A 22,437-nucleotide genomic window follows, 5' to 3' on the forward strand; every position below is an offset into this window, starting at 1 on the left:
TATATGCTCTAGTATAGGAATGACATCAATAAATTGCAGTGGATAGGACCACAGATGATGGCTGGAGCACAGGAGCATATCTCTGGTGGGGAGAGGCTGAGGGGAACTATGTTTATTGAGAATGGAGGAGGCTGAAGAGGAAGCTAAAAGCTGTTCTAACTAACTAGTAAATATGCAAAGGTTACTGAGAAGATTCTTTACAGAAGTATATGGTAGGAGAATGAGAGAACATGATAAAATAATTAAATGTTGAAGAGGTTACCCAGAGGTGATTTATTCTGTTTCTGGAAGTTTTCAAAATCTAACTGCATGGAGCTGTAAACAATGTGGTGTGCATTCATTGTTTAGTCATTTCAAGCAGGAGGTTGTACTAGATGACAATGGAAGGGTGATAACTTTGATTCAATAATATTCTTCGTAAAACAGTTCTTTGAGGGAGCTTCTCAGAATGATGGTATGGTGATTTATGTAGGTATTCTGTACCTAAAGTGTTGTTCCTATTACAAATTATGGCTTCCCTGCTTAATAGTTGACTGTTTTCCATTGAATTCAGCTCTTAGTCTACTTTTATTAATTGTTAATTTTAATTTTCCAATTCATCCTTGCTTATGAATATGTGTGTGCTTAACTTTTTTTTAGTTTGGTTATTTTTGTCATTTTTTTGTTTGGCAGACCTCAACTTTTAGTCTTGTTAAACTTGGATAATAAGCAGTTAGTGAAACACCCTAGATTGCTTTCTTTCACCTCTCAGTTGAAGGCTGGTAAAGGACTGACTATCGTGGGCTCTGTTCTTCAGGGAATCTACTTAGATAAATGTACAGAAACTCAGAAAGCTGAAGAGGTATGTAAAAGACATTACAATATTTGTAATTTACATTGGTATTTAAATGTTGCATCTGGATTTGGGTAATTCATATATTGAATTAAAAGAAACTGTTGTATAATATTGAATAAAGCATCTAATTTTGCTATCATCATAGTCAATGATTTTATAAAAGAGGTTGGTGTACATAGCAAAATGTTTTATAAAATTCTCCAGTAGGATGAGACAATGCAGTTACTTCTTAGCTTTTTATTTTCTTTACTATTGAGAGACCTCGTCTTAGAATCAAATTACATTCTTGAAAAAAAGCCCACAAATGATAGAGTTTTAACAAATTACCTTATAAAGAAAGCATATTGCATATATTGAACAAAAATTTAAGATTAAACTAACAAATGCAGATGTTTGGCATAATACAGTATTAAGGATGTGATTTTCTATGTTCTAGAAATACATAGCAAAATTAGGATTAGGAGCGGTCTTTGCTGGAAAAGTGTGAATAGCAGCCTTCTTGAGATCCTCTCTTTTTTTTTTTCTTTCCTGTTAATCTTATGTCTCTGGGGAAGGTAGGATGAAGTAGGAAAAATAATAGGTGTCATGTAATTCAAGATGACATCTAACTACAGTTAATTAATGTAAGTTAATAAACTAATTTACAAACAGAAGTGAATTTAATTTGACGGTTTCTTTAATAATAGAAATTGTATTTGCTTACCTATGTGAACTCTCCTACTCCTATTTTTATGGAATCGGGAAACATTTGGAGAAAATTCCGTATTTCCCATATTTTATTGAATAAAACATCCAAAAGTAGGTTTTGATTGCCATTATATCTTCCATATTAGGTTAACCTTTTCAGTGTTGATCAAAAGGGTACCAATTGATATGTCTATTATTTTGATCCAAGTAGTCTACAAAGCTGTGTAAAAACACCTGTGATTTATTCAGACCTTATATCTCTAAAATTTGAGATGTTGAAATGGATTTAACATAGGTAACTGCCCGTTTTCTCTGTTTCTTTTTTCTCCCTCTTGGTATTCAGGCTTGTCCATAGTGGTTTTTGAAATAGCAAAGTATAAAGCCAGATAGGTGATCTATCAGATATCTTATGAAAAAGCTTTATGAGAGCAATTAGCTTGAAAACATGGTGGGAGAAGTCTGGCAATTGATACATTGTGAAAGTAGTATTATTAAGCTCTTACTATCAACATGGGTGAGTAGAAAACAAGACAGAGAATACAAATCGGGACTCTGAAATAGAATGAAAATAACCCCTTTAAACAAAAACTGTTTTCCCACGAGGATTTGAAATGTTAGCTGTACTTGGCTTAACTTAAAGTCAGCTATGTTTCTGAGAGATGGAAAAGGAATGAATTTAAGGGAGGCATAATCCATGGGATCTCTAAGAAGTTAGACCTGCTGTTAAGACTCAGGAAACTATTGCTTTTAAAATGGAAATAAAGAGGAATTGTAGAAGTTTGAGCATCCGAAGGCCTCATTAGTTCTGGAAAATTTAAACTAGAAGGTGTTTCTAGGAGTCCTGTAGGAATCAAGATTCTGCTGGCTATCTCTTCAAAAGAGAAAAGTATCTATTTAAACTGATATACCTTCATAGATACTGTTTGCACAGAAAGACTTGTTAGTTTTGCTAGCAGATTCTCTAAAGACTTTTCTCTCTACTAAACAGTTTCTGATGTGAAGCCACACTACGTTAGTGCCAGGCATACTGTGATGATGTTTCTGGTGATTTTTGACAGGAATTTTAGTGCATCTAAAACTCCAAATATTGATGTACTGGTTCTTCCTTCTGAAACCATGCAGATCTCCCACACAAGTAATTGATAATGATGGAATTGTTAAGATTATTTAATCAGAAAATCGTAAATGCCAAAGCTGATGTTCCCTAGTCAACCCTGATACCATTTTGAATGCTTCTTTTAAATTACTTGGTTATGTGTCTGCATGTTTGTCAGTGTTCAAATAAGGAGAGCCATGTTGAAATTAAAGGGGTGTGGGATATTTAATCTGATCTGTTTATCTTGTCATTATTTAGACCGTGATTCCAATTGTCTTCTACACATCTATTTTTCCATGCTGGGAGCTGATAAATAATCAGCCTCTTAATGTCAAAGGTGTCTAAGGAGCTTTGGCAACCTGTTCTTCTAAAGTACTGACATCACACTTTTCCAAACCCTTCCAATTCCAAAAGAAAGAACTTGTCATTCCAACCATATGTTGCTTTGTCAGTCAGTGGGTTTGCTTTTACCTGAAGCAGTGTTACTTTATTTATCTTTATCAATGAGTTTTTACTCATGTCTTGTTCATTCTTCTTTGGAAATAAAAGGCTGAATAATTAAAACAATGAAAAAACTGTGTGTGTTGTCTTTTGGGGAGATAGTGTTTTGGACTCTAGTTTTCACGGAATAATGTTCACTCTCTTGGAATGAATGATTTCTTGATGTTATACGTTGTTGATAAAGTTTTACTATTATTTAGTGCTGTTGCTCCTTCTGGTGTTTACTATAAGTGTTGATGATTGTATTTTCCCATGTGTTATCTTTCTTTTGCAGAATGTTAAGGCCTTAATGGGAGTAGAAAAGACTAAAGGATTTTGCCAGATTGTTGTGTCTCCTAGCTTCAGAGATGGGATATCCTATTTGATTCAGTCAGCTGGTCTAGGAGGGATGAAGCACAACACAGTACTAATGGCATGGCCACAGTCATGGAAGCAGACAGAAAATCGTTTCTCCTGGAAAAATTTTGTTGGTATGTATTTATTGACTTTATCCTTTGCATTTTTTATTCAACTGTGTAACTAACATACTTGCTGTGTGGAAGAAATATGATATGAACATCTGTCAGACAATAGACTATTTCCCCATATCTGATTTTATTTGGAGTGGGTTTTCTCAGCCCTCTTCAACCATGGTTTTGCTTTTTCTTCTCCTAAGCAGCTTGGTCACTAAATCCAGTGTTGTGGTTTAGGATTGGTACTCCCCAGTTTAGTGTTCCCACTGAGACTCTTCCAACCATGCTGCTGCTTACTCACTCTCCCCAACTCCTCCCTCCTGCTGCAGGCTGGAGAGGAGAATTGGAGGCACAAAAGGTAAAGATCACAGGTTAAGATAAGAACAATTTACTGGAAACAGCAATGAGATAAGAAAATAAACAGTAACAGCAACAATATTAGTAACAATTACTAAAAGAAGAGTACAAAAGACAGAGTGCAGAAATGCTCACCGCAGAGCTTAACCTGACGACAGCCATGCCACCCTGTTTACTCACTCCTGCTCAGAACTGGTGCCACCTGACTACTCCCTCTGGCTTCAGAACTGGTACCACACTTCCTCGACTGGAAGGAACTGCTTCTTCTTCATTGAGACTCTTCCCCCTCCCCCCAGTAATGACATGAGGTGATATAGAACAATCTTTGAGTCCTAGCCACACCCCCTCTTGGCTACTGCAAAACTTAACCCTGTCCTGGCTGGAACCAAGGCGTTATCCACCCCTTATTCTATGCCATCTATGTCATGTCCAGATTGTACACCTTCCAAATATGTACATCTGTATATATACATACACACGCAGAGATAGCTATATATACAAGCACAAATATAATTTCTGTAGTCACTGGTCACCCCTCCATTGGGAACTCTGTTGGGTTCATTAGTCCATGACTTTGGGTATCTGTCTGTCCTAAATGTCTTCCAGGGCAGGAAAGCTGGTGTGCTGTTGGGTGGTTGCAAGCTGCATCAGGAGTTCAGAGCTGGTATATCTAGAGTACTCCATAGTTACTGTTTGTGGTTAAGACCACCCCTCAATCACTAGCCCATTTGTAAGTTGCATCTTTTCCCTGATGACCTGAGTCATCATGGGCCCACTGAGCCAGAAATGTTGCCAGTCCAGATCCACCTGAGACATTTTAATCTTGGCAGCCCAATGCACCTGTCTGTTGTTGTGATGTTCTTCAGTAGCCCAGTTCTTGGTTATGTGTACATTTGGTATAATGTACTTTCACAGCCAACTCCTTTACCCAGACAGTGGTGTCTTGCCACAGTTCAGCAGCCCAGATGGGGTTACCTGTGTGCTCCCAGTTGGTCTTTTTCCATCGGTCTAGCCACTCCCACAGAGCATTTGCTACCATCCATGAGTCAATGTATGGGTAGAGCACTGGCCATTTCTTTCATTCAGTGATACCTAAAACTATCTGGATGGCTTTCAGGTCTGCAACCTGACTTGATCCACCTTGTCCCTCAATAGCTTCTGCAACTCATACAACAGCTTTTCATTTTTGATGGATCCATACAATACAGCAGGAACTGTCAATAAAGAGAGTGTATCACTTCTCATTTTCAGGTAGCTGACTATATGGTGGGGCCTCCTCAGAACGTGTCACCTCAGTCTTCTCCAGACTGAATACACCAAGTGACCTCAGCCACTCCTTAGTGCCTAGGAAAGCCTGTGCTTCCTTCTTGCTGGTTGGTGGGGACACAGCTGCTGTTTTGTTAACCACATTCATTGGCATCTGACAATGTCCATCTTGCCATTTTACTCCTAAAAACTGAATTTCCTGGGCAGGTCTCTTGAACTTACTTTGCTTTACGGCAAAACCTTCAAGAGAACCTGGATTATCTTCTCCCCTTTCTCAAAAATGTCCTCTGCTCTGTTGCTCACACGATGATGTCATCAATGTATTGCAAGTGTTCTGGAGCCTTACCCTTTTCTACTGCAGTCTGGATCAGTCCATGGCAAACAGTGGGGCTTTGTTTTCAGCCTTGAGGCAGTCAGTTCCAGGTGTACTGCACACCCCTCCAAGTAAAAGTGAACTATAGTGGCACCACTTGGCTGCCTTGGACTCCAGTTCATAGTGAAGTTCCAGCATGTCTGATAGAGCAGCACTCAGTGGTGGTGTGACTTCATTAAGGCCATGATAGTCTACTGTCAGTCTCCACTGGACTTGTGCACCGGTCACATAGGGCTGTGAAAGGGTGAACAAGTCTTGCTGACCACTGTCTTGATCTCCAGTTCACAAATCATCTCCTGGATGGGAGATGCAATGGTAGATGTGATACTTCAACAGTGCACTGTTGTGATAGTGACCGGTAGCTGTTGTTCTTTGACCCTCAGCAGTCCCACAGAAGAAGGGTCTTCATAGAGACCAGGCAAGGTATTCAGCTGTCTGATTTCCACTGTCCCCATGGCAGATATCCCAAAAGCCCTTTTGGATCCTTGAAATACTCTCCTGAGGTAATCTATGCCAAGGATGCATGGGACCTCTGGGCCAGTCACAATGGGATGTTTTTGCTTTTTGTTTCTATGCTTCCTTCAGCTTCCAGTACAGTCAACTGTTGGGATCCCTCTGCCACCCCAGAAATACAGATAGATTCTGTCCCTACATATCTTGATGGCATCAGGGTACATTGTGCACTGGTGTCAGCTAAAGCCTGATATATACTCTTGTGGGTCTGATGTGTCAGACCATCAGATCCACACAGTACCTTTCCTCCACCTGGCTGGAGGCAGGGCCCATTTAGTCCTGGTCATAGTACTCATTGCTCACTTCTTGTAAATATGAACTTCAGGAGGATTGGAAGTAACATCAGCCTTTGTATTCTGTCTGAGGACTTGCCCACTGGAAACTGGACCAGTGTTTATCCTTGAAGAATTTCCTGTGGTGGTTGTTGTTCATACATACCTGTGCTGCTAGGGCAGAGGTGGGTTTTCTATCCCACTTCCTCATGTCTTCTATGTAGTTATGCAGGTAAAATCACAGATTACCTCATGGTGCTTAATCTCTCTCTTGAGCCAGGGCGTGCTTGCTCCCAATAGCAGAGACTCTGTACTGGTGGGGCATGGGGCATTTCCTCTCGGAGTTGCTTAAATATTTCAAATCTTTCTGCAGTCTTGAACAGTCTTTCCACAGCCAAGGTGCAGGTAGGTAGGGAGGAAAAAAGATGAGCTTAATATTGCTGGAGTCTGGTTGTCACCTGAAGCACTCTTTTTTCTCCCTCTTTTCCATGACATCAATGCCACTGAGTTGGTATCCAGTGAGGGTGTGCTCTCTATAAACTTCCACCACAGGGGTTGTGTAGGACCTCATCTGGATCTACAGGGGACTATTCATTATTTGAATCCCTATAGACTACCTCTAGCACAGCTAATTCTCTCAGGTACTGGATACCTTGCTTCATGGCATTTCACCTACCTGCATGCACTACTAGATCATCATTATGAGAATACCTTTCTCTCCCACTGGACAGGAGTCGCCTCCAGAGGCTGAGAGTTTCTGTCTTCTTACCAATCCCCTTGTCAGTGTCCACATTCTGGGGCAGAGATCCCAGTTGCTTGGCTTCACTAGCATCTAGTTTTATATCATGAGCCACAATATCCCAGCATCAGAGCAGACAGGTCATCAGGGTCTCACCCAATTGGTGGCTAAAATGTTTTTGTGTATCTTACAGCTCACCCAGAGATAGGGATTGGGTGATTATCTCTGGCCCTGCCTCTTCCTTCTGTTGTGAGGGCCCTGCTTCTTCTTCATCCATCACTAAATGAACTGATTGCTTTTTGGATTTTGTCTTCTATATAGGCACAACTGCTTCTGGAATATGTTCCTCTGGCTCAGCTGCAGTTTTAGTGGCCAGGATGCCTCTTGGTCTGCTTTCCTCCTCTTCTCTCTGAAAGTGCTGTCTAGTATTGAGCACTGTCAGATAAATAGTAGTGAGGGCCCAGCACAGTGCATAACTACGCACCTTGCTGCAAACACCACAGCATTTTTCTTTCAAATATTCTGTCACGTTGTCAGGGTCCTGTAGTTGTTCTGGGGTGAACTTCTAAACCATTGGAGCATATAATCCTTCCAAAGCTGGGCCATTTTTCCCACCTTCTATGTCGCTCATACCTATCCACCCTTGGGACAAATCTCTGAATAACCTCCATAGAAATCTTTCTTGACTCTGAATATGTTGTAGACTGCACTGAGGAGACCTGGTAGACTTAGCAATAAGGACATGCTTTCCTTAATACCCAAATGGAATTCAAAATTCTCAAAAGCTGCTGTAATGGACCTGAAGGAGGAAAAAGAGGTGAAAAGCTGGGGAAAAGCATCCTCCCCTGTCCTCCCCAGAGACTGGGTATGACTATTAATGGACTCCCAAAGGTTGCATCTGAGATAAAGGTAGGAGAGCAACATTGAATACACATCCCAAATGACCTCATTGCCCTTGATGTTATCATGTCATAAACTGATAACACGTAGTACAGCAACAAAGCAATCCTGATCCCTCTCCCTACTCTGAAGAAATATCATCACCAGGAGAACATATGGGAATATATATATAGGACTAGGTACCACACCCACAGGAACAGACCAAGCGACATTGTGACATTGTGACGTGTGACCATACCTAATACAATAAATTCTTGGATCAAATTTGTTTATAACTCACTCTGGGTAGATCTGTTGTTATCTCAACTCTCCGTGCCCGACATTGGATGTCAAATAAAGACAGTTGTAGTTTAGGAATGGTACTCCCCAATTTAGTGTTCCCACTGAGACTCTCCAAACCATGGTGCTGCTTGCTCACTCGCCCCCTCTCCCCTGTGGCAGGCTGGAGAGGAGAACTTGAGGCACAAAAAGTGAAGATCGTGGGTTGAGAGAAGAACAATTTACTGGAAATGGCAATGAGATAGGGAAATGAGCAGTAACAGCAACAAATATTAATAACAGAAAAATATACAGAAGAAATAGTGATTCACATGCAAAAATGCTCACTGTGGAGCTCAGTCTGATCACAGCCATGCCGCTCCATCTGCTCCCTCCAGGTTGGAACCAGTGTCACCGGACCCCTACTTACTGCTCAGAACCGGCACCACCCAACCCCTCTCTCTGGCTCAGAACCAGCACCATGCTTACTGGACTGGAAAAAGCCCCTTCTCCTTGATAAGAGACTCCACCCTGCCCTTGGCAATGATGTGAGGTGGTATAGAATAACTTCTGGGTTTTAGCCACACCCCCTCCTGACTACCACAGGAAATTAACCCTGGACTGGCCAGAGCCAAGACAGCCAGGATATTCCTTTTTTGCTTCAGTATAGTCTGGGAGTGTTTAGGATTCTGAATTGAAAACAAAAACAAAAACTGTGAATGGAAACTAGAAGTTCTTGATTAAATGTCTTGTTTTCCCTTGCAGATACTGTACGAGAAACAACAGCAGCTCAGCAAGCACTTTTGGTGGCTAAAAACATTGACTTATTTCCAACAAATCAAGAACGTTTTACTGAAGGAAACATAGATGTATGGTGGATTGTTCATGATGGTGGTATGCTGATGTTACTGCCTTTTCTCCTTCGACAGCACAAGGCAAGGACAACAGAAAATGACTGGGATTTCATTTTGTAGCAATGAATGGTTCAAAGCATTTCAAATTAAATACTCCTTCACTCTGTTAGAATTATGCGTGGATAGCAATCACAGTGTTACAGATTGTTATAATGTATCTTTTTATAGGTTTGGAGAAAATGTAAAATGCGTATTTTCACTGTCGCTCAAATGGATGATAATAGCATTCAAATGAAGAAGGATCTTCAGATGTTCTTGTATCATCTTAGACTGAATGCTCAAGTGGAAGTTGTTGAAATGGTATGTTACTACATATTTTTAAGGTGCAACTGGGTCTAAGCTTGGGAAAACAGATTTAGCTTTTTTTCAGATGAAGAGATGTTAACCCAAATATAGAAATGCAAAGATCACAGTCCCACCAAGAACAAGAAGTTAAGCATCTTACTGTGTCACAATGATAGTGTATGTGGTGGTGACTTTAATGGGTTTGTCAAGTAGAATTTGAGTTGATTTTTATTAATGCTTACTTTATTTATGAGGCCTAGTCCATAGAGGTAGTTCATTCTGGAGGGAAAAAACTTGAATTTTTAGAAGTGGAAGGCTGAATGTGCTTAATCTAATAAGCCATGACATCTGTCGTGAGAGAGGATGAGATGAGAGATGTCCATGTCTCCAACTGCTATATGACTATCTGTCCGGAATAAGGAATCCCTAGGCTCCAATGGGAGTGTGTCAGTTTTTGGCATTGCTAGCCTCAGCCAGGACTGAACAACAAGACTGTGTAGCTAAAGATTCACAAGTCAGTCAGTGACAAAATTAATTTTGTAACCTTTTTCCCCTTTTAAGTATGGGTTGTAAACTGCTAAAGAGAAAGGACTAAAGCTGTAGTCTGTCTAGGCCCACTTTTTTTGGCAACCAAGGACTTCATTTCCAGCACTCAAAGGTGACCAGCATAATGCCCAAAGTAAGACACATGATAAAAAATAACACCAGAATTTTTACTCATTCTGAAGTGGCATGAGGATGAGTCAATTGGTTCAAAACTTCTACCACCACTAGTTCCTAGAATGACCAAAACCTATCAAAAAGATTTATCATGCTAATCAACCATAAAGCAAATTTTTAAAATTGTTTAAGTTACTTATGAAAAATTTAGTTAGTATTTTAAACTAGGAAGTAAGATAAATCCTTTGATTTATTTTAATGTTCTTTGCTTAGAGTACTAAGTATAAAAATTTTAAATGCTGTGGCATGTGCAGTTAAAAGAACGCAAACAGAATGCCATAAAAAGACTCAGCCTTGGTTGGATTTTGAGCAAATACAGTATACGTAAGTACTTAGTATTTATTCTTTTCTTATCTGGGTAATATTTAATCCTGAGGATCTCCCAAAGGATAAGAGACATATCACAAGTCAGTGACAACACAGGTGACTGCTAGAGATTTTTACAATGTATTTTAGTTTTGAGCCAATGTGAGAATATATACTGTAATTTCTTCCTAATTGCTTCTGTTTGTGAACATTTCTCACTGATGAAAAGAGAATATATTTTGTTGTGCCTCTGGACACTTTTTAAGGAAACAAGTGTGCACACATGCTTAGGTGGCAGCAATGCAGACTTAGTTTAAATAAGTGCTTTCAACTCTTTCTCACTTTGCAATCTAGTTGGAACAAACTAGTGGAAAGTCTGTTCCAAGTACCTAAAATTTAGATGAAACCACAATCATATTGTTATGGTAGGATAGTTCACTGTGTGAAATTGCTGTTTGAAGATTAAGCTTTAAGAACGAGGACAGAATTGATTGATCAGTTATATGCTTCGTTTTACTCTGATGCCATAAATACATCCAGGACTGAATGAATACAGGAATGAATGTGGTACACTGTCTAAATGTTGTTCTTCCAAGTAGTACTTTTCTTCTGGTGTTTCTAATGCCAATTTCTTTTGCAGTTTGAAAACGATATTTCTGCATTCACATATGAGAAGACACTTATGATGGAACAGCGATCTCAGATGCTAAAACAGATGCAACTGTCAAAGAACGAAAGGGAAAGGGAGGTAGGGACTTTGGTTTGACAAGATGTTCTGTGAAAAGTCTGAAAGTAGTATTTCTTGGTGGTGCCTTCTAATCAGTTTCTAACTAGTCAGAACATTTCATAAATGCATTCTGTATTTCTCTACAACTGGTTTCACTTGCAAGGTTAAAGTAATATGGGGAAAGAAATAATTTTTTATGTGAAAAGATGTTAAGAGTTTTCCTTCAGATGAGTGCAAGTATTAATTAGCAAAACATTTGAACATCAATTTGGAATATATTCAGAGCATTTCCAAACTTGACATCAATAACTAAGGTTCATGATAATGCAACTGTATTGATTAGCTTTGATTGAGATTTGGTCTTAGAATCATAAAATCGTTTAGGTTGAAAAAACCTTTAAATTGAGTTCAACCACTAACCTAACACAGACAAGTCCACCACTAAGCCATGTCTCTAAGTGCCACATCTACACATCATTTAAATACCTCCAGGGATGATAACTCAACCACCAACCTGGACAGCCTGTTCCAGTGTTTGATAACCATTTCCATGAAGAAATTTTTCCTGATGTCCAGTCTAAACATCCTCTGGCACAACCTAAGACCTTGTTCTATCATTTGTTTCTCGGGAAAAGAGACCAACCCCCACCTCACTACAACCTCTTCCAGGTAGCTGAATAGAGGGAGAAAGTCTCTCCTGAGCCTTCTTTGCTCCAGGCTAACCAACCTGAGCTTCCTCAACCACTCCTCATGTGTGTTACAAACACACAATATTATATGATACAAACAATACTATACAAATTTGTTCAAATCTCACTGTTTTTTTAGTTTCTGCATTTTAAATGTTTTATGGATCAGCCAGTTTCTTTCTGGAACTAAAAATTAGGCAAACAAACCTATGATTATATAATATCAAGATAGGAATGCTATGTTTGCTGCTCCCCTATTCTTACAATTTTACATGGAGGGACAGTCTTCATGAACAGTATTTTCATGAATATTTGTAACTTTTAAAGTCCTTTTCTTATTATTATCAATGCTTTTTAATGATGTAAAAGATAGTCAATGCTCTGGCTTTGCCATCACATAAAATTACTTCCCTTCCATGCCAAACAAAAAAGCTCTACTCTGTTTAACTGCTCATTTGTAAAACAGCTAGATTTTTTTCTTGTGGCTTTTCCTTTTGGTTTTAATCCTACATGTCCAAGTGGTTTGTTTTTTTAGGGTTTTTTCTTTTTATTTTTCCTCTTCTCTCGCTTTTTTCATTTTTCCACTTAAAAGGATATTTTTTAAGGTTGCTAAAGATACCTGTTATTCCTATAGCAATGAGCTGCTGTAAATTCTCTTTCTTGCACATGTCGTGGTAGTTTTCTTTTTATTTGAACCTGCCTAACATCCATTCAGTAAAATCCCAAACTTTTCTGTCCAACTTATTCAGTGTTACTGTTTCTTTATTGAACAGTAGTATTTTTCCAGTGGAGTTAGAACGATTAATCTAGTGATTCTATTCCCTATATTTTTCTTTCTTTATTACTCATTTTATCTGCGTGTAACCATTGCCATCATAGCTTCTGTTTGTTCCTTCATATCAGGCAGGGTAAAATCTGAGATGTTCAAAATACCACTGAATTTATTTAATGGTCTGAAGTAAAATCCTTGATAATTCCAAGAATCATGAGTACATACTTACTGCCTTGTCCAAGAATAAAAGTCACATCCATCTGTTTTTCTGATTAGGATATCTAAATCTACCTTGTTCTTTTATATTTTCATCAGAAAAAGTGGTTTAGTTATGCCATCACTTCCTCTGGAGCTGTGAGTTGAGTATATGCACTCAGTGTGCCAGGCCCTTTCTTAATATGATCATCTTCTCTTAAATGAGCTGAGACATCCCCTCCAGTTTTTTTTATTTCATTAGTATCACTGGTTCAAATTAGCATTGCTTTATTTTGCATTTTCTGTTTTCAGACATTCAAATATAACCTTTGTATAGTAAGTGTAATTTGTTTTCCTGTTACCACCAAGATTAGCACTTTAACCTCACTTTTGTGTATATATGCCTTCAAACAAGGGTCAAACCTTCTCAAAAAGGAGAATTTATTTCTGTACAGTATTCTACTGTTTCCCTCACAGGCATGTTTTTATCCCTGAGCCAACACTCTCACCCTTCCTTCTTCTGTCACTTTTTAAAAATAGAACTAATTTGATCTTGCCTCTGATTTTTTTTTTTTTAGAATTGGGGATCAGGAACTCATCAAATTTTTGTTTTCTTTTTTGAGAAACTTGGTTGATTTGTTTCTGTTCAAGTGTAAATATAACACGTGCCTTCAAAGCTTAAGATAAACTTAGGTGCAACTGCCAAACATTTATTTATTTGACTTGACAATAGCGCTACAAAGATGAAAGAAAATGTAGAGCCTCACTGACTTCCTTGCTTCCCTTTCTGGTGGTTGTTGGCTTCTTTCTCTGGCTAATCCTGAGTAAGGACTCTTGGGCCAGGCAGTGGTAGTGGGACATGTGAGAAGGTAATTATCCGTTCCGCCACCACATTGTTGGTGTTGTACTGTTAGGTAAGATTGGCAAAAATTTGGATGCATGCAGGTGAGGAACAGAGTTCTAGGTTGTGAATCACTGTTTTATAGAGTTAGAAAGTAGGTTTTTCACATGCTTAAATTTTTTCATACTTTTGATTGTAGGTAAATAAAATCATCTGAATATAATACAAATATGAAGGGATGTGACCCTCACGAAACAAGTGAATATTTGAGCTTCCTATATAGCCTGGACTCAATTTGCTTCATGTTTTCACAAACGTCTGTAAAGGGACTTAATAATTAACTACTAAACATTTAAAAAAGAGCCTCTTAAGCTGTGATACCATATCTCATCTATTTAAAAGAAAGATAATATGATCATCTGCTTTCTTTCTGTAGACCTTTTTTTTGTCATTGGTAACCTTTTTGTCCCAGATTCAGAGCATCACTGATGAGTCTCGAGGCTCAATCAGAAGAAAAAGCTATTCCAGTCCACTGTCTATTGGCCAAGATGCCAAGGCCCTGCTGACTAATGATTATCAAGAGGAGGAGGTAGTTGGACATAGAGCTGGCTAGACATATTTTCCCATTGCAACACTTGAAGTGCCACTATTGCAAACTGAACTACACATGAACAACTTAATGACTCATTATGGAGCAGTTCTTCATAAATTTTAATTTAACTATTTTTGTAATTTCGTTATCTTGCGCTGGTTTTTTTTTTGACTCTAGTTGATGTTTCTGCAACATGAACTGCATTATCTTTCTCACACTTATTTTCCATAAAAGAAGTGTATTTCTGAGAGTGCCTGTTTTTCTTAAGGGCCAGAAGCAGGATGTTTCATTGATAAGCATATTTCATGCTTTCACAAGCTATTGACTTCCTTTATAGTTCCTGTACTGAAGTCCTGAAGCTTCTGGGAGATGGTCTTGATATACTAGGTCATTTAAGGAGATTTCTATGCTTATTTGCAAGCCATCATTAAACCATAAATGTCATTACTACATTCTGCATGGATTTCTGAAAGGAAATGGACTGATGTAATCAATGATTTTAGGATGCACTTGAAGTGTTGCTCATATCTGTGGATGTGTAGCCTAGTTTGTAGAAGTGCTGTATACCTTTGTGTTTCTCTTCATGGAGTATGAGAACAACATGTGTTTCATGTATTTTAATTTGGTATCAAAATAGCAGTAACAAAAAAGTGCTTTTGATTATCTTTGGATTTTTAGAAACGTGTCATAGGTCCAGAATTTCTCTTGGCCTCACTGTCTTTCTAAAAATGGCGGATTATCTTCTACTAAAGCATAGTTGTAATGAACTCATCTTATGGTTGTTACTTTGAAAGTTTAGTTCATTGGATACTGCTGCATGGTATTTACAGTATTGACATGTATTTGTTAGCTTTTTTCATTCTCATGATAGAACTGTATTCACAGTAACTTCAAATTTGTGATCTTGACTCATGATTTAATCACCTGTAGAAAAAGGAAGACCGTCAAACAAATAGATATTTATGCGAACCTCAGAACTGAACTCTGGGATTTGGGAATCCTCAAGGATAGGGACTAGGGAAATAATTTAGGGAATACAGAGAAACTCTAAGGCATTTAAAACCAGCTGCAATTACAGTTTGTGAACCATTAGAGGAATGGCTGTTCAGAGATCAAAAGTAATATTCTCATCTGTTTGGTTTTTATTCATGCTTTTGATTGGCCTGAGTGAAATCAATTCTTCTGAATCATCATATATGTGGAGAGACGTAACTATGTCTGATGTGAATAGCTGAGGTTCCCAAATGGAACAGGAGCTTCAACTCATGATTTATCAAGTCTCTGAATAGCTTTCAGAACTGTTAAATATCTTAACAAACAAACAAGACCACAGAAAAAAGAAATGCCACCTCCAAAACAAAAAGCCCCAAAATCCGAAAAGAATCCTCCCCACCCAAATACCAATTCACTTAAAATTTTAAGAGTCTAAGGTACTGTATTTTTATTGCATTTTATGGAAATAGAGAAGCCTATGGACAAAGTATTATGAGGGAAAGTAATGTGTTAAATATTTCATCCCTTTTTCCTTAAAAGGAGCAAGGGGGATGGAAAAGGAAGAACACAGAATTGCATATGCATGTGGGAAGAATAATATTAAGTTCTTGAAGTTGATTTGAGTTTCTACTATTAGAAGGGAAGAGAAGGTTCCTTCGTGATTATATTGATTGGATTTTGTTACGTAGTATGCCCTTGCATGCATAAATAATGTAACCTAATAATTAAATCTATAGCTAGCCTTCAATATAGCAAGTCCCATATTGAGTTCATAGTCATGTGATAGTTCAGGTAAAGGCATGCAAAATGGACAATGTTTACAGCAGTATCTGAGAAAATAACTGGGGAACAATGAGAGCACTGGCTTTTAAGTTTTCACTGGCAAAACACCTTGGTGTAAATAAAATACCATCTGCTGAGATTCAGCCTAACTTTAGTTCATTACAAAAATAATCTTCTAGGTCAGATGTAATCCTGCAAATTAGTACATTTTTACAAGCAGTTTCACTTCATGCTGAAGTGAAATTCTCTTGCATTTGTTTTGCAAAGTAAGGTGGATTTTTCTGTAGCTTTTGTTCCACTGCTGTGAAATTCCTTTTCAAAATTTTAATAATGTGTAATTCACAAATGCTCTTTTTGACTGGATCTTGGGATGATTATTTGGTTTGTGACTAGGCCCAGCTGATCCATGATAGAAATACTGCCTCACACTCTGCTCCAGCAGTTGAAGCAAGTGTGGCTGCTGCTGTGCCAGAAAAAGTGCATATGACCTGGACTAAAGAAAAGTTCGCAGCTGAAAAGCATAAAAACAAAGATCCACATGTATCTGGCTTTAAAGATGTTTTCAACATGAAGCCGTAAGTATACTTATGGTGTTGGGAGTTTTGTGTTTCATTGTGTGTATTTTAATGTGTGGGATTTTTTTATTTGATTATTTTTGTTGTTTTCTAGGGTTTGTTTTTTTAAGAGATTCTGGTTTATTTAAAACTGAATTACAAAATAATCTCTTTATGCACTTCACTTAAATGCCAGCCTTAGAAAAATTGCATGGACTTGGGTGAAATAATAGTGACTTCAAAGAGTCATTCACAGGAATGTAGTGAGTGAAGCTTAAATAACAGATTTCAGATTGTAAACTCAATTTATAGATTGTACCAGAAAGCATGTATATAAAAATGCTTAATGATAACTTTTGTTTTACTCTCTTCCTGTGGGTGACAAAGTACTGTATATATCCATGTCTTATTTACTGTATTTTGTTGGACTAGAAGGAGTACCAAAGAAACAGATAGTCTTTCAACACATTTAACTTACGGTTTTGGGTGGATGTTTTTTGAGTGTGTTTTATTGTGTGCATTGTTTTGATTTTGGTGGCTTTTTTATTGGGTTTTGTTGTTGGTTGTTGGGGATGTTTTGGGTTGGTTTTGTGGTTGTTTGTTTGCTGGTTGTTGGTGATTTTTAAATGGACATTCAGCCCTCGTCCTGTAAATTAAAGAATTATAAAACTTGTGCAAATATGTAAGTCTTGCTATATTAAGTATTTCCTGTATAGATATTCCTTAATGACTTTTTCTTAAATAGATAAGAGCTCTTGCCTGTGTCAAACCAATGTAGTAGACACAAAATCAATGACAGAAAGAAGTCACCTTGTTTGCATCCTCGTCTTTTTAAGCACACACACACATTTTTTTTGACTTCTGGAAGAATGCATAGCCTAAATTATTTTCTACACATGACCAAACCAAAACTGTGGATGTCAGGTGAAATCTTAATATGTAAAGAAAATGTCTTAAATCTAGGACTTGTAGAAAATAGAGTTAGAAAACGTACTTAAAATCAACACCTTAAAATCCTAAGTTGTTTTGTGGATTTGCTTTGACCTCTTTAGAAACAGTCTGCCTTTTGGAAATTCCAAAAATTATCTTTCTCATGCTCTAAAGCATTGTTCTGGGTTTCATTATACTCTAATCCTTAGGGTTTTTTTTTCATTAATGTCTAAAAAGTATTTCCTATTACTACTTTAGAATTGTGCAAGACACAGATTTCAGATTTTTTTTTTTTAAACAAGAATGTGTAGTTGGGGTAGAAATTACAGTTCAAAGTTGGTGTGCCTGTACAATATGTTAGTATTGTTTACTTTAAAATGTATCTGATGGCAATTGTTTTTTCTATGCATTTGCTTCCCTTTCACATAGAGAATGGGGAAATCTGTAAGTCTAATTTTCATTTCACTTAAGCAACATAGACTGTGTTCTCTGCTTCTTGTGGTCCTGTACATTGTATGCATGTTTCTAACTCATAATTTGCAGTGCCTTTATTCTTTTGTTCCTTGTTTATTATACTGTGAGTTAGCAAATATCACTGAAAAATATCATCATTGTGACTTGTTAATGTTCTCTTAAATGTTATCAACTTCCTATTCAAGGTAAGTCACAAAACATGTGGTTTAGTTTCAGTAAGAATGTAAAACTTGACAGTACTCCTCTGCACCAGTTTAATATTTAGTTTTCTAAGTAACTACATTAAAAAGTGAATGTGTTTTTATTCTGGAAAAATAGCCCCCTATTGTGATACAACTACTTAGACAATAAGGATTATTTGTTCACAAAGGGAACTTTTATGTTTCATCAAAAGTCAGTTCTTGCCTGCTTTCTACCAACCAGTGCATGTGTAGAAATAACGTAAGTTCAGGCATACATTGGGTATGACAGCACACAAAAATGGGATAGTACTTCTCTTAAGTGGAACTCACTTGACTGCTGTTCTTTTTTTCAGAGTTCAGCATTTTCCTAATTTCGTCTGTTTAACAAGTTGAGCTTCTTACGAAAATTTAGGAAGCTTACTTTGTGTACCATGTATGATCTAAGTTCTACCCGTACTTGAAGGTTAAGTGGTGTTACTTAGCCTCAGTTTACGTTGTACACAATGTGAGCCTTTATTTCAGTGCTGAATTTTTGCCTCCTCTGTCACAAATTTACATCTTGCATTTGAGTTTTAGTTGAACAATGTTTCAGCTTCAATATTTATGCATCTCAGTTACACACTCTTGGTTTTCTTCGTAGTTGTTCTTTGGTGTTCTCAAGATGCAGTTCTCCTGCAAAATGGAGCTTCAAACATTCTTCTGTTCCATATATAGTTTTTGTACAGTTGGTTCTTAGCATAGATGGCCTCTGTGATAGAAAATCCCCCAAGAGGGACTGATAAACTCAGCTTTAGAAATGTCATTCTCTCATGGGGGGAAGATTGGAGATAGCAGAGGGGAGAGAATCAATTAAATAGATAGGGCTGGTCTCCATTGTCCACTAAACTTCAGGCCAAATGCCTTTTACTTTCTGTTTGTAAAGCATCTACTTTTAGGCAGCAGATATTTTGCATAAAAGAGCTAAGGTAGAGTTGGTATATTTTTGTCACACTGTAGCGCATTTCCAGTCTTATCTAATTTTACACAGGTAGCAATTTCTCAGGAACTGTAAAGACACTTCTTTTGTTTTGTTCCAAAAAACAACTAAATCGTACTGAAATAAGTTCATCTTTGAAATCCTAGCAGTTTTTTCTTCTTGTGCACAAATTTACAACAATTATATTTGTAGATGCAGCAAGGGAAACATTAGTTAATGTTAATAATTTAAGGGGAGAGGCTCAATTTCAGTTCAGTGCTTACTGCCTTACTCTTATGACATGAAAAACTAGTAATTTTTTCAAAATTCTATGGTGTTTCTGAATTTTCTTCACCAGATTATAGTAATTTACTAATGTTTCCAAAGGACCATGGGTAAAATCTTGCACTATACAACATAAATACTGTAATCTTTCCAGTGCTTGCCTGTAATTACCTTGTTTGGAAATTCTTGTATAAATCCAGTTACTTTTTTATGTAAGTCAATAAACTGGATTCTCAGTGTTTTCTGACTGAACTTTAACTTCTGTTGAAAACAAGGTTTTGATTCATCTTGTTAAAAGATAACTGACAACTGGAAAATTTGTGCATTTTGGCAATCTACTTAGAATTCTTTGAATTTCAGAGTTAAATGTTCTTTTCAAAGTATTGTGTTTTCTCATTTGTTTTGAATGTGTACAAATACTGTGTGTCCAAATACACTTATAGATTAAACTTATAAATTCAAATAAATAATGTATAATTCAAATGCGTAAGTATTATAACAATGCTTAAAAATATTTTTTTGCATGCTAGAAATCAGTCAAATGTGAGAAGAATGCACACTGCTGTGAAGCTTAATGGAGTGGTGCTTAATAAATCACAGCATGCTCAGCTAGTTCTCCTGAATATGCCTGGACCTCCTAAAAACAGAAAAGGGGATGAAAACTGTATCCACTACTGTATTGACTCCATATTTCTTGAAATTGGGAATTTGATTTTTGTGATTGTGCCATTGCCTTTGGGGTAACCATAAGTAACCGTGGTAAGCATAAGTTTGCCTCTAAGAAAATGACCTTTGATTCCACAAAGAAAGGTTAAAAAAGTATTGATAACGGTGACGGGGTTTTATTGATACAAAGCATTTCTCAATTTTGAACTAATTTTAAAATCTCTTATTTTTATCTTTTCTATGGGTAAGTAGGGCAGAACCAGGAATTTGTCCCAAGTTAGGCCTCACTTCCGTTTGAACAACCAGATAAAGGGACAGTAAAGGGTGACAGAGGAAAAAACTCTTTGATTAAATGTTGAACTCAATATTTGCATTGTATGTCAAACTTTTTGGGTGATTAATGGCTATTTTGTTTCTCTTCTGAATAAATTCCTTGACCTAATGATACTGCAGACATGGAGTTTCTGGAAGTTCTAACAGAAGGTCTGGATAGAGTTCTCCTAGTCCGAGGCAGTGGACGTGAAGTGATCACCATTTATTCTTAATCTGTTTGCCCATGTTGTTCAAACACAACACACACCCCCATGAGAAAACAAAGTTATTTGCCATAATTTAAGCAGCTTCATTATGTGTTTTAGTGCACTGAAAATTATCTGCAAGCTGAATCTTCTAATGTTGTGGGGTTTTTCCTATTAAAGTGTTATATTGAAGTAGTATTTTAAGCAGATAGACTTATGTAGAAAATATTTCTATAGTGAATTAATAAATGGTGGATGGGTTAGGATATTTATATATAGCAAATTCTGACTTGTTAAGCTGTGGTGAAATACAAGAAGAATGGTAATGTGATGGTATTTTTAAACATATAGAAATTTAAGCAACTTTTGATTATTTTAATCTTTGTTTTATGTCTTAATAAAGGGAAAAGTTTTAGGAAAGGTTGTCTTCTTTCCATGCTGAAATACTGCAGAGATGTATACAATCACTCAAATTTGTATATTATGTGCATAAGGTATTTCCTTAATGTTTATGATTTGCCACACTTGTTAAAAATAACATTTCTGTATTTAAAATACTTAGTCAGGTACCTGAAACCTGCAGAACACAGTAAATAGACAAGCTGAGTGGGTTTTTTTTCCCTGAGCTACTAGTTATTGCATGACTATACCAATGACACATGTAAGCATCCAATTCATAGGAAGGCTATGATGCAGAAACCCTACCTGGCTCCAGTTATAATTGTACCCATTGATAAATCACAGGAAGTTTATGATATATGTATATTTTGAAAATGTTTTCTGTATGTGCTGCTGTTTAAAATAAAATCTACTTTTCTGAACTGAATGAACTCTTAGTTTTGTAAATATTTTGTAAATGTTTTTTTTTCAGTTTGATAAATGTTGTTTAAGACCTTAAGTGTTTGTTCTACTATAAAAAGAAAGACATTATTTATACACATAAACTATTCTGTTAGTTCCTTTTCTTTTTCTCATTCCTTTTATAAGGAAGGCAAGGCAATGCAGGGGCAGGTAAAGCCAGGAGAGTTAAAGGTATATATGCAAGGCAAGGCAAGGGATGGAAAAAGTAGGCCAGCTAAGGCAAGGTGTGAGTAGGCCAGGCACAGAGAGATAGGGGTAGGGAAGATAAGGAAGTCAATGGAGGGACAGGCAAGGTGAGGCAAGGGAGGGCTAGGAAAAGACCAGGCAAGAAAAAGGAATTTAAGTAAAGGCTGTATGTAAGGGACTGCAAGAGAGGTGGAGAAAAGAGGGAAAACAGCTAGCCCCAGTGTTTAAGGTACAGAGTATAGGTTACCCAGTGGACAAAAGACCAGCCCCAGCTTTCTCTTCTGCCATGTCTGGTGTAGAAAATACAAAGTGTAAACAATTTTCCTGCACGTTGCCCCTTCGATTCAGAACCTTGTAGTCGCACCACAATCAAACGCAGTCCCGTTCACTAGACAGCCTGTAAACTGCTCTCTCACGGCAGTGCTCTGCACCTTCCTTCTCAGCTGCAAGTCCCCTCACACACTTTCAAGGCTTGCAGAGTGTGCATCTCCCTCTTGCTCTCATGTGAGGCTGTGTAGCTACTCCTTCAGCCTTAGGAGACAAAAGGTGCCTGACTATTCTTGGAGTTGAGAAGGAGGGTGCAAAGCAGGAGTCTAAAGAAGCCTTCTCATGGCACATAGCTCTGTGCGAAATGGAGTTGGAAATTTTTGCGTTTATGTGGCAAGAGAGACAGAATGGGCAAGTCTGAAGTGCTGAAAAAGACAGTGCAAGGCTCTTGCATCTCGGGCACAGACCCCATGTGTTAGAATGGAATCGTTTA

At 37.5% G+C, this 22,437-nt stretch overlaps 1 protein-coding gene across 2 annotated transcripts in view; it reads left to right on the forward strand.

Annotated features, from left to right (window-relative positions):
* The window catches only part of LOC126635222 (solute carrier family 12 member 7-like), a 67,647-nt gene extending 46,191 nt beyond the window's left edge, over nucleotides 1-21,456 (forward strand). Inside the window, exons 17-25 of one of the 2 annotated variants that reach the window (XM_050306262.1) lie at nucleotides 673-841; nucleotides 3,394-3,589; nucleotides 9,015-9,184; nucleotides 9,332-9,463; nucleotides 11,115-11,222; nucleotides 14,171-14,287; nucleotides 16,460-16,641; nucleotides 19,977-20,110; nucleotides 20,566-21,456. In XM_050306262.1, the coding sequence (XP_050162219.1) occupies nucleotides 673-841; nucleotides 3,394-3,589; nucleotides 9,015-9,184; nucleotides 9,332-9,463; nucleotides 11,115-11,222; nucleotides 14,171-14,287; nucleotides 16,460-16,641; nucleotides 19,977-20,110; nucleotides 20,566-20,657 (1,300 nt within the window). In that variant the 3' untranslated portion in view covers nucleotides 20,658-21,456. The remainder of the gene's footprint in view (nucleotides 1-672; nucleotides 842-3,393; nucleotides 3,590-9,014; nucleotides 9,185-9,331; nucleotides 9,464-11,114; nucleotides 11,223-14,170; nucleotides 14,288-16,459; nucleotides 16,642-19,976; nucleotides 20,111-20,565) is intronic. The other variant, XM_050306255.1, reaches the window with a different exon arrangement.
* The last annotated feature ends 981 nt before the right edge of the window (nucleotides 21,457-22,437 follow it).

Source organism: Myiozetetes cayanensis, unplaced genomic scaffold, assembly GCF_022539395.1.
Source record: "Myiozetetes cayanensis isolate MyiCay16 unplaced genomic scaffold, myiCay2020 scf1, whole genome shotgun sequence".
Classification (NCBI taxonomy): domain Eukaryota; kingdom Metazoa; phylum Chordata; class Aves; order Passeriformes; family Tyrannidae; genus Myiozetetes; species Myiozetetes cayanensis.